The following is an 11,433-nucleotide window of genomic DNA, read 5'->3' as shown; positions in this document are numbered from 1 at the left end:
ATCAGAATTTTTTCCACACCACCTCTTTCGCGGAGAAGGTGGTTTGTTTTTGTTCTTACAGCGCCTTCCCTTACCTGGTTCATCAGTCAAGTTTTCACTTAGCTACCTACCTACAGCGTACGCCGTGTCTCCCTCAACAGCGGGTGGAAATTGTAGACTTCCAAGCAACTATTTGCTCAAAGATGAAAGAGGATACATTTGTTACCACAAATGCGTTATTAATGAAGATATTTTAGATTTAATCAGAGGAATTAAATGTGCAAATGTGGCGAACTGGGTATGTTGGTGAAAGTTTATATTTAAAACATCGCGAAAGACGGTACAAAAGAAGGAGACGCAACAAGCGGTTCCCTAATCTTCATCGCACCTAAATTATGCTTTCAACGCTAACGATGCAACAGTCAAAATATTCGATAAACAAAAATATTATAGGGTGTCATTACCATGACCGCAATTCTGGCGAGTTGTTATGCCTGTTGTTGCAAGGGGCAGCAAACTCAGCTTCATCAGCGAGACGCTTTACGCACGAACTTCTTGATAGGTACGCGCAAAAATAAAACAAATAAAAGAAAGGAGAGCGTTAAGTATACTTCTGTGATTAAAGCTATATAGAAACCAAATTCTTGGTTTCGTGCTTTCTTCTTTGTAGTGATGAGTTATGCATGGGTTACGATGTGATAATTTTTCAAGTGAAAAATTTCAAATAATTTTCAATTCATCGTCTTCTTTCACAGTTCCGGTTTTAACAGCTAAGTTATGATTGTGACGTCATAAATCAGTGTAGGTCACGTGAGGCAGGAAAAAAAATGGAATATAATCACTGCTTCGTCGTTTTAACTCACTACAACACTAAAGCCTGTTACGTCAAAGAATGAAGAATCAGCGATCTTACTGTAGTTTTTTTTTCATGCATCAGGTGGGCGTTACTGATCGCTGACGCCATTACTACCGGTCACCTGTTGAAATCGAAAGAGATCAAAGAATAGATTCAATTGTATTTTTTTTTACCGGCCACAGGTGACTGTCACGTGGTGATCACGTATAGTAACATATTACGCACCATTGCAAAGAGGAAAAACTGCGACTAAAATTTCGTGCCTTTGCACTTTCAATGGTCTAACGAAAGTGTGCATGAGATGAATAAAAAAAATCAATCGGTAGAATTCATTTTCAAAGACTGAATTGAGGCTTTGTGACAGAACGGTTCTGGTTCTATGGTTGCGTCGTCGTTCACCTGGCCGTGTGCACATGAACAGGGTTTAAAACTGACTCAGTACTGACGTCATTCCAATTCGTTGGAACTAATGCATAGTGGAGTCACATTTCGTGACCTATCACTGACGGCGCGTAATAATAGACAACAGTAATAAAAAATATATATGTAATAATATATGTAATAATTTTAAGCGCTCCTTAATGAATAGACAAGCGACGCAAATAAAGTAAGGGACCTTCGACGCCCATCAAAGTCCTCCTGCTACTCCTGCTGCTGAGCTGGCATTTCTGGATCTCACTAGTTCCTCGTTTCTCCGTACAGCCTGCTGGTGGCGCCGCAATCGATAAAGGCACCGTCTCTCCACGTGTGGAAAGAGCATGGCCGCTGGGGCGAGCGTACCTGCGCCTAACTCTTTCCACACCACAAAACGTCTCGTGACAGCGGCTCCGGTGGCAAAAAGAAGCCAGCCGTAGCGTTGTCCCTGTCGCCCTTGCATAGTGCGGGGTCGTTTCACCGGTGAATGATTCGTGGCGACTTGATCGACCAAGCTCGAAACATGAGCACCGTGCACATGCTGTCGACGCTCACCCGGATTTCTTCGGCAAGCACGCCGGTCGCCCGGGCTTCGATGTCGACCGCTTCGAGCGCCAAAAAGCTAGCGGGGAAAGTTGCCATCGTGACAGCGTCAACCGAAGGGTGAGCTTACTGCCAACAACGCCTACAACTGAACGGATATGTGATGAACGGCGCGGTCGTCGAGAACTGTACGGGACGCGATGATGCTCTAAAAGACGTTGGGGGCCTGTTGTCGATGCGTGCCGCCACCCGAAGCGAGAAGCTTTCTTCGGGGCTTTCCATTTCGTTGATTGCGCGACGATCCGTGCGATTGCAGCTGTCGCGACGTCGCGCTCGTTCGAACGTTGGTGCAGCGGTGCAGCTCGTAGATGTGTGTCATATTTGTTTTAAAGTGCTCGGTCACAGCGGACGTGATACACTGTGGCGGCAAGTGTCATTCACAACGGTGCCTGCAGGCGGCTGTAATCGCGTCCTGATATGAGTTTTATCAGTTGCAACGGACACGTTGTGCTCATGTTTCGAGAGCTGTTTGGTGCTGAAAAGATGGCTAGTTTCAGATAGCAAGGCCATTCTACCCGCAGGATGCATGCTTTCGCTATTTTCATTCGCGGTGTTTACTTGTGAAAAAGCGGATTTCCATAGTGTTTTTGACGTTGTTGGTGTTTCGTTTTGAGTCTTCCTGTTTTCGCGGGGACTCGGGAAGGGTTGTGAATTGAATTTTTACTCATTACTTGAAGAATTATGCTACTTTCGTGGGAGGAGACATGGGGCAAAGCGCGCGATAAAACTTAACACCGTTTCGTACGTGGGTAGAAGACCTGTAATTGTAGGCAATTTGGCACCGGTGATTCACCGTGGCGGCTTGTAAGACGCGTTCTCGGTTGATTCCGTGAACACGTGTCGTTGAGAAGACGGCCCGTAATGGTACTTTCCATAGAACGGTGTGTAAGGAAACGGAAAAACAGCTTCTTTTTCATTGTCATTGAACACAAGGGAAGCATAACACCGGTGCAGTTCATTTATTGAACCCTCAGGGCCAAAGGCATTAATGAGGGGAGTGGTTACAATATAAACATACATAAACGGATGCAGCGCATATTACAAAACTGAGTACTTTCATCCTCCGGCTATACAATATTAGCTAGTGTAGTATGAAAATGCTGGTTATCACTAATCTCGACGATATCTGCAGGAAGACGGTTTGACAGGTATCTGGGGGTTGAAATGAGGGCATCGCGTAGCATGGGATGGGAGTTTGGCAAATGCAATGCAAGCAACGAAAAACTATAAATTAAATGCCATAAGTCGCAAGAAAATGCAGTCAGTTCGCAATTATTAATGCTAAAACCTTGCGAAAACGAAAGCGTTTAGGTTCAAACAGAATTTCGTCGGCGAAGTTGTTCACCGAGAGCTGTGAAAAGTGGTGAGGCCTGAAAAAATAAAATGCTCGCGCATAACGTCTGCTTTCCGCATAACTGAATATGAATGAGTTGCACAAAGATACGAAAAAGGAAGACTTCTAAAAAATACGTCGCCGCGCATTCCTTTCTTGGACATGTTTACGGGTGTTTTTTTTTTTTAGTTTTCATTGCCTCAGGACAACACCAGGGTATGTTTTTCCCGTTTTAGCTTGGCTCTTTTTTTGTTGAGTAAAGTACTCGCGTTGATTCTGCAAATGCTCGCCTCGCGTTCGGAGTGTCCTGTAGCTAATGGCAGGTCACTTGATAAAGTTCAGTGTACTCTCTGAATATTGTACGAAAAAAAAAAGATTTAGTTCTGAGCTTACTGCAGTGCTACTTCATAAAGTTCAGTGTACTCTCTGAATATTGCACGAAAAAAAAAAGATTTAGTTCTGAGCTTACTGCAGTGAACACCACAGCGAGGCTGCGCGCTGCCGCTTATGCTAGTTTCATCCAGTTGTACGAAAATTAAAGGAACACTGAGAACACTACCACCCAATTATTTTTCTGAGTAAAAATTGATTCGTTTTCTGGATACGTTCACGTGTGTCCGGTAGCGAAAGACTCATTTATAGCTGATATAATAAAATTTCAAAATATTCCCGCCATTCGTGACGTTCATACCGAAAAGGACGGGTTGCCGCCGTTTTGACGTGCATGGCGGTGGAGCCTGGCCTCTGGGATCCGAGGCTCAAAATCTGTGTCAACGCTTGCATGTCAGTTGCGAAATCGGCCGATGATGGCGACACCTGCATTTTATTTTTCATACTATTCTAGCTTATAAAAGCTCCTTAACCGGTGAGTGAGGTCACTTCGATATTGGATCGCGGTACCTTGTTCTTGCAGGACAGAGATGATACAACCGGCCACGAAATACACTGAATGCAAGTGCCATTGACGTTCATCAAGAACCACCTTTCCAATTCACCTTTCAACGTAGAAGGGGCGAAGCTAGTTAAGAATGATTTGAATAGATGTGCGAAATGAAAGAATTCTGACGCATACGACAAGAAAAGAACGTCGTGTCGCCTTTATACTATTGCCCTGACCAATTTCCTGGCGACTTTTTTTGTTAAGTCCCCCCCCCACCCCCCTTTTTTTTTCTTCCTCCCTGAAGCGACGGTTGGGCCCTGACGAAAATCGTAGCCGACGGCTTGGCGTTAGTTGTGAAAGTTTTAGCGCAGATGGACCACCGTGCAGTTCGTTGTCGTTGCGGACTCGTTGCATCATGGGCCAGGTGGTGACACTGCACTTTCGTAGGAGGCATAGTCTGCTTTCTTTTTATATTTCCACACTGTGAGGACAGAAGTAAGGTACAAAAAGGTTTAAAACATTCATTCCGAGTAGAGTAGAGTTGGGCGAGTGGCTGTATGACCACACACAATAAAAACAGCACAGAGAAAAGTAGGGCGTGACATAATGTGTTCATCCCGACGCGGCGAGAAAGTGTATAGGGCGCTCTCCTGCGGGTCCGAGGACCCTGGTTCGATCCCGTCCGCGTTTCGATGGAGGCGAGGCGTAAAAAGCGCCTGTGTGGTGGTCGAAATTAATCCAGAGCCCTCCTTTACAGCGTCTCTCAAAGCCCATGTCTCGTTGGGACGTTAAACCCCATATGTGCCATACCTCGTACTGTGTTCTTATACTGTGTGAATTTGCATTCCACATTTTTCACCGCCGCGGAATTTTCCCAGTTCTGCTCGAAGGATTCCAATTTTTTTTTCGCAAAAAAATGGTCGCCAGAAACAGAAATAAGCGTCCTGCAGTATGTGCGTCGAGCGTGCAGCTGTGACGACCTGCCTTCACTTTTATCGCATTTTTCCCCTTACTTTTTTTTTATTGCCTGGCAAATAAAGGAAAAGCGCTTCGAACTCGCGGCGGCTGCGACAGCAGCTTGTGTGTGTGGGCTGGGCAAATATAACGTCACGGAAGAAAAGGCACTTCACCCCTTGTTTCCTCGACTGCCATCGTGAGCCACAGCCAAGGCTGCCAGGCGCGTGTTTCGGCTTCGGATATTGGTGCAAGCTAGCACATGCACTGCCTTGCCCGCCGACTTTTCGTAATCTGCCCTCTAGGCTAGTAATTTCAGTGCTTGCGGCATAACTTATGCGCTACTACCGCTTCCCCTAGTCCCCTGTGCAATTCCTAGCCCTGGCATATCTACACTTACAAAATTTTTTTAGACAATCTATAGACTGTCCACAGACTTCTGTCTATAATGTCTATAGACTTTCTATAGACAGGCCTAGAGGACAGTTTGTAGGCGATACAACTCCTATAGACAATCTATAGATTTATGGCCATCCACTTTTGGTAGACTTTTGTTTATAGACAGTCTATAGACAATGCATAGACAAAAACAAATAGTTTTGTCTGTAGACAATCTATAGACTATGATTAGACAAAATAAATATCTATAGGAAGGCAATATAGTCTATAAGAACTTTATGACTCTCTATAGACCATTTTTATAAGGGTATATATACCGGGTATATATACCCGCTTTCTCGCCTATCTTCGGCTATCTTCTGCTGTCCTCTGTTCCGGTAAGCGATTGGAGATATGAACTTTCATCCCTCCTTGCACCACTCAATGGCCTCGGCATATTGAGTTGGTTGCGTAGTAATCCAGTGCGTTGGTAAGGCCTTGTGCCAAGAACTCCTATCCCTTACGCAAGCGCGTATGGGCTTTGAAACAGAAGGGAGCGGGCGATTAAGATCGACTCGTCTGTCGGAATCGCCGCGTCGATTTTGTGCAGGACAGAAGCGAAGAAAGCGGGAAAAGAAAAAAAAAAACAACTACAGCCGGCTTTCTTGTGCAATGCGTTGAAATATCGCGACCTTGTAGCGAACCGAACGGGGGAGGTTTCTCCTTCAAGGCAACCAAGCCGAACGAATGGTCTGCAGTTTTTATAGGTATTTCCTTTCTTTTTTCTCTCTCTCTCTGCGCATACGTGCTGAAATTTCTCGGTTGCTGTTTGCATGCAATGCGTTGGCGCAGCGAAGACCGTTCGAAGACTCGAGGGCTGCTTCGAATGCAAGAGTAAAGACCGGCCTCACATCGGCCGCCATTTTGTTGTCTGTGCAGCACTGCGAAAGGCCGCCGCCGTGTTTAATGCGACGATCGCCTCCAACTCTAGCCTGTACTGTTGAAGCTACAGGCTCAAAAATGGCGCCCGTGACGTCACGCGAATTTACCCTTATAGGGCACATCGACGTGACGCCACGGGCGGCTTTTTTCTTTTCTTTTTGTCCAGCGCATAACTTTATTCACGTGACGTCATGGGCGCCATTTTGCTGTACAGCGAGTATCTAAAGCAGCGCAGGCCGGAGCTAGCACGCCGCCGATTTTCGCAGTGTGCTCCACAGGAAACAAAATGGCGGCCACTGTGACGTCGGTGTGTACTTTTAGCAGGGGTGTGTGGTCAGTTTTCTTAGAGTGGAAGCAGGTAAGGGGTGATTAGAATATTCTAGGGGAAGAGCGTGAGGACATTTTAATCACCTTGGAAGAGAAGATAATTGGCACAGCGGATATAAGAAGGACCGTTGTGAATTTACGAGCCAGGTGAAGATTCTAACCTGGGTATAAAGGATGTGCTTCTAAATTACCTGACATTGTCTCGCAGGTCAAGCTAACTTGTGATGCACTTTTGCCTGGGTTGAAATCGGTGTGAGGGTTGGTACGCGGTGTTCTTTTGGCGAGCTTGATGTCGCGGGTTCGATTCTCGACTGTCGCAGCCCAGATTTCCGTAAAGGCGTTGTAAAAAAAATGAATCTAATATGTATTAAACAAAAAAGGTAAATAGTGTCCTAGTGCTTTGTGATTTCGGTGCTCCGTAATGATCACGAGCCGGTCGAATTCAATCGTGAGCCGTACGCCGCAACTTCGATGAGGGTGACGGCACAGGTATACATAAGTTAGCGATGACAAAAAAAAAACGATGAAAGCAAATGAATATAGCTTCTATTTAACATATGCGCTCATGTGCCGAAACTAATACGGTCCATGAAATTCTTTTTCTTGTTCCCTCCCTCCTTAAAAGGGGTAATTTTATTCACGATCGTGGCATTATAGGAAACATCAGTCGACGTCTAATGCAGCTTCAGTGGTCCTATATTTATTTCGTCGATGATTGGCGGCTGAATCGTTGGCGAGGCCCAAGGGGGAAGTGCCGGGTGTGCCGGACGCATGGCACGCGTCTTCTTTCTTTTTTTTTCTTCCTTTCTTCTTTCTGGCGATATTCTTTCTTTCTGGCACGTGTCTTGCTTATTCGGTGGCCAAATTGCGCACCTCGTTTTTTTCTTTCTTTTTTTGCGGATGTAAGAACAGCACAAGCTGGCCCCGCGGGCGTTCTGTCGTCTGCACGCGCTGTTCGTAGACCCACTAATCATGCGCCGTCTCGCCCACCAGAAGGTTCTATCGTATTTCTCTTTCGCCTCTCAACGGCAATGGACTGCGTAGTGGTTCGGATCAACTTTGTCAACATTTTTTTTTTTTTTTGCTAAAAGCTTGCGAGTCTGTCTGACCCTTTCCAGTCTTGTTAACCGTGGTGTCAACTATTATGGTGACGCCTCTTGGTAGGTGGTGGTGGTAGTGGTTTTATTAAAAATAATAGTAAAAAGGAAGGAAAAGACGGTTTGCTAGCCCCGGCATCTGCCATCGATACTGAAGCACCTGAGCTGGGGCAGCGGAAATAAAGGACAGCAGGCAGAATGGAGAAATGAAATGAAAGAGGTGAGGGGACAGGAATAGAGGATAGGGGGAGAAGTGATATGTACAAACTATTTACGCAATAAGAAATGTGTCCAGGTTGTGCGCGTGATTAGTTCATTTTAGAGGAATTAAATCACACACGCGCACAGCACTGTGTTGGTTACAACTGGATTGGGGCGTCCAGTTATTAATCGTTCAAGGTAGAACTCGCGGAGCGTTCGGTCGCTGCGCGTAACTACCTGGCGGAGAACAGACGGGACGTCAAGCCCGTGTGTTCGAGGAATGCACAGAGGCTCACCAAAGTTCGCTCACGAGTGCGCGCACTGCCCTGCGGCCACAATAGCGTCTTGATGGAGTCTGGTAGTATGCTCTGCGCCCTATAGGCCGCGAGCATATCGCGACGAGCATCGGCGAACGCGGTACAGTGAAGGAGCAGGTGTTCTAGTGTTTCCACTTCACCGCATCCGTCACACACATCATTCGTCGCGATTCTGTGGCGCTCCCGTCGTTCCCCTGGCCACACGCAGCCAATGCGCGCGCGGAGCATCATTGCACGTTGTGACCGTGTAAGTGCGCGACAGCCGGTGACACTGTCGATGCGCTCACCTCCCGCGATGCGTGGGTCGGGGTGCTGCTTTCGGAGATGGTCGTGGATGGCCGCACGCACGTCCTCCAGCGCAAAGGGCAGATCGCTGGCAGGTAGTTGGTGTGCAGCGGTCGCGAGGTCGTCAGCTTCTTCGTTGCCTGCGATGCCGCAGTGACCGGGCACCCACTATGCACGCACGGCACAACCTCTCTGCGCGAGGCGCTCGATGCGCGAGCGAATTTCCCGCACTAGTGGGGTACCGCGGCCGTTAGATTGCAGGCGGCTGAGGGCGGCGCGGGAGTCGCACAGCAGAGCACTCCTGGGCGGCGGAGGGCCGAGGGTGAGCAGCAGGTCCAGCCCGAGCCGGATCCCCATCAACTCCGCCGTGGTGGAGGAGCCCAGGAAGGCTGCGTGTTGCTGGCTGTGCAGTCGCAGGGCGGGGATGGTGGCCGCCGCAGCAAGGGAGCAGCTGTCGCGGGCCACTGAGCCGTCGGTGTACACGAGGAGATGGTCCTGGAGCTCCTCGTGTATGACGGCTCTGGCCACCTGCTTGGTAGACAGCCGTTACTCTGCAGACGAATGTACAGGGCGTGCTAAATCTGGGAACACCGATCTTTTCATCACATCACGTAATTCCGCAACGCTTTTGCGATCAGTGTGCTCGGAAGTACGAAAATATTTTCTCTTCAAAAAAGTTACCACGCTTTTTGAAGCAGTGAATTGTTCGTCTGTTTCGTGGCTTCTTTTTTCTTGTGAAAGGTTTCTAGGCAGTAGTACTGTGATGGCACCGCAGAGGGCGCGCACAAACCACTCACCACGCTCGAACCCTTCTGCTATAGTGAGCTAGTATTTTAGTTCACTGTACTTCTGCTCCAGTAGATGTCGCCACATAATTATTCTTCCGTTTGTTCTTCGCCGAACAAAACTTGGCAATGCTTCTGTAACACAAGAAAAAAGGCCACTTCGCCGGGAGTCGTATACCACGCGATCCTTTCTTTTTTTTTCTTGTACCGGTTCCAGCCGCTAAAAAAAAAGTGTTTACACTGTCGGTGGACAGGGAGCGTGACAATCGGGGTGTGCTCTGTTCTCGTCTCCAGCCGCTAAAACAAAAAATAGTGTTTACACTATCGGTGGACAGGCGGCGAGACAATCGGGGTGTGCTCTTTTCTTGTCTCGCGCTATGGAAGCGGATTGAAAGTCTCGCCCTTGAAGACCGGCATTAGCTGCCTTTCTGTACCCCTCGTCTGCCGGCGCCAACGCTATTATAGGGGTTTATGCTCTTTTTGTTTTTCAATCTGCCTTGCACTTACGCGTGCTCATAAACATGTGCATGAACAAGGAAACGATGAGTAGCAAACCGAGGGAGGCCTATGAGTCAGATTGGTTGGAAGGTTTTTCTTCTTTTTGTTTTGCCTCCTTTGGTGGTCAACATGTGCGGGCATGGTCACCGCGACAATATAATTGGACGCTGTGTTCGATACCTACGCTTCCAGGAAAACTGAACGCCCCTTGTGGTCTGCGGCTGCCAAGTGCGGAGAGCATAGTAGGAAGTAGGTGAAATGTTCTGGCGAACTTCTATCGACTGTCAGTAAAAAAAAAAAAAACGCGAATGAAGAGAGATGACTTTCTATGAAAGCGCATAGAGTGCCTCTTTGGCATCTAAACCGAAGAGAAGCGCTAGTGAGAGATATACCTTATTTACTCTCGTAATGAGCACAGTCCCATAATTAACGCAGCCCCTTACTTAGCGTCGCAGTTCCTTCGGAGTATGGCATTAGATTAGCGCTCTCGCAAAAAATGATTAGTTTGCAGATCTTTACAAGTATAGTAACACAAAATCAGGTTTGCCTAAGCCATCAGAGCGGCTTGACGCGCGAAACCCTACAGTCAACAGGAAGACTTGGCCGCAAAATTAGGCTGCTTGAACGAGACAGAAATAGAGAATGAAAATGAAAAATTCAAAGTGCGAACACTAAAGGCCAAGGCACAGCACAAGTAATAAACAATGAAAATTTTAGTGACACCAAGAAGTCCATAATTAGTCGATGTGTGAAGAACATGACTTGCCCATTCACAGGAACTGATTTCCGAGGGAAGAGCAATACATATGTCTGGAACATGATAGGACCGGGTGTATCTGCCAAACTTAAATTTGGAGTATAAAGAACGGAAAATGCAAATCTATGACGTTAAAGTCCGATAATTCACAGTGAATAGCTTTGAATGTATTTCTCGAGAAATACATTCAATATACAGAAATACATTCAGAAGTACAACAAAAATTTAAGTTGAGTTTGAGTTTGAACAAAAATTTCCAAGTAGATAGCACATTACACGTCACATTACGGAACAACAACTACAATAATAATGCAAAATATTGCGGGTCAATCAAAGCCAACAAAAACTTATGCGACTACGCCGGCCAACGCCAGAAGCTTGCTGGTACGTTAGCTGTACGGTCCAAAATGTACGCATACAATTACTCCACAATTCCTTGCCGAGTCACAACTGTGCGTTGCACGCTTTCGGAACCTTGCCAAGTTAATTACGCATAGATGACATTCCCATGCAACTTACCCGGGAAAATGTTCTTAGAAGTTTTTGGGGATACGTTCTTAATTCTGGGAGACAAGTTCTTAACAGATGATGTAATGCACGCAGTGAAGTATCCGCGAACACTTCGTCTGGAAATATATTTAAACAAAAAAACAACGTTGGAAACGTAATCACAGCGCTTTGCTCGACCTGACCTGGCATCGTATTTGGGGGACCTCTAACCTGCGCTGGCTGCAAAATGCGGGGAACAGGTGTTCTTAACGGAAAGAAACTCTGAACGAAAGGTGCTACATACAGTGCAAGTGTAGGTGATAACAGGCGATTCGACC

At 46.8% G+C, this 11,433-nt stretch overlaps 1 protein-coding gene across 2 annotated transcripts in view; it reads left to right on the top strand.

The window, feature by feature from the left end:
• Positions 1-1,634: 1,634 nt before the first annotated feature.
• Positions 1,635-11,433, top strand: part of Dhrs4 (Dehydrogenase/reductase 4) — a 34,818-nt gene continuing 25,019 nt past the window's right edge. Inside the window, exon 1 of one of the 2 annotated variants that reach the window (XM_077634066.1) lies at positions 1,635-1,912. In XM_077634066.1, the coding sequence (XP_077490192.1) occupies positions 1,737-1,912 (176 nt within the window). In that variant the 5' untranslated portion in view covers positions 1,635-1,736. Of the gene's footprint in view, positions 1,913-7,328; positions 7,663-11,433 lie in introns of those variants that run through there. The other variant, XM_077634064.1, reaches the window with a different exon arrangement.

Source organism: Amblyomma americanum, chromosome 8, assembly GCF_052857255.1.
Source record: "Amblyomma americanum isolate KBUSLIRL-KWMA chromosome 8, ASM5285725v1, whole genome shotgun sequence".
In the NCBI taxonomy this organism is placed as follows: domain Eukaryota; kingdom Metazoa; phylum Arthropoda; class Arachnida; order Ixodida; family Ixodidae; genus Amblyomma; species Amblyomma americanum.
This window is presented reverse-complemented; position numbering and strand designations above follow the sequence as displayed.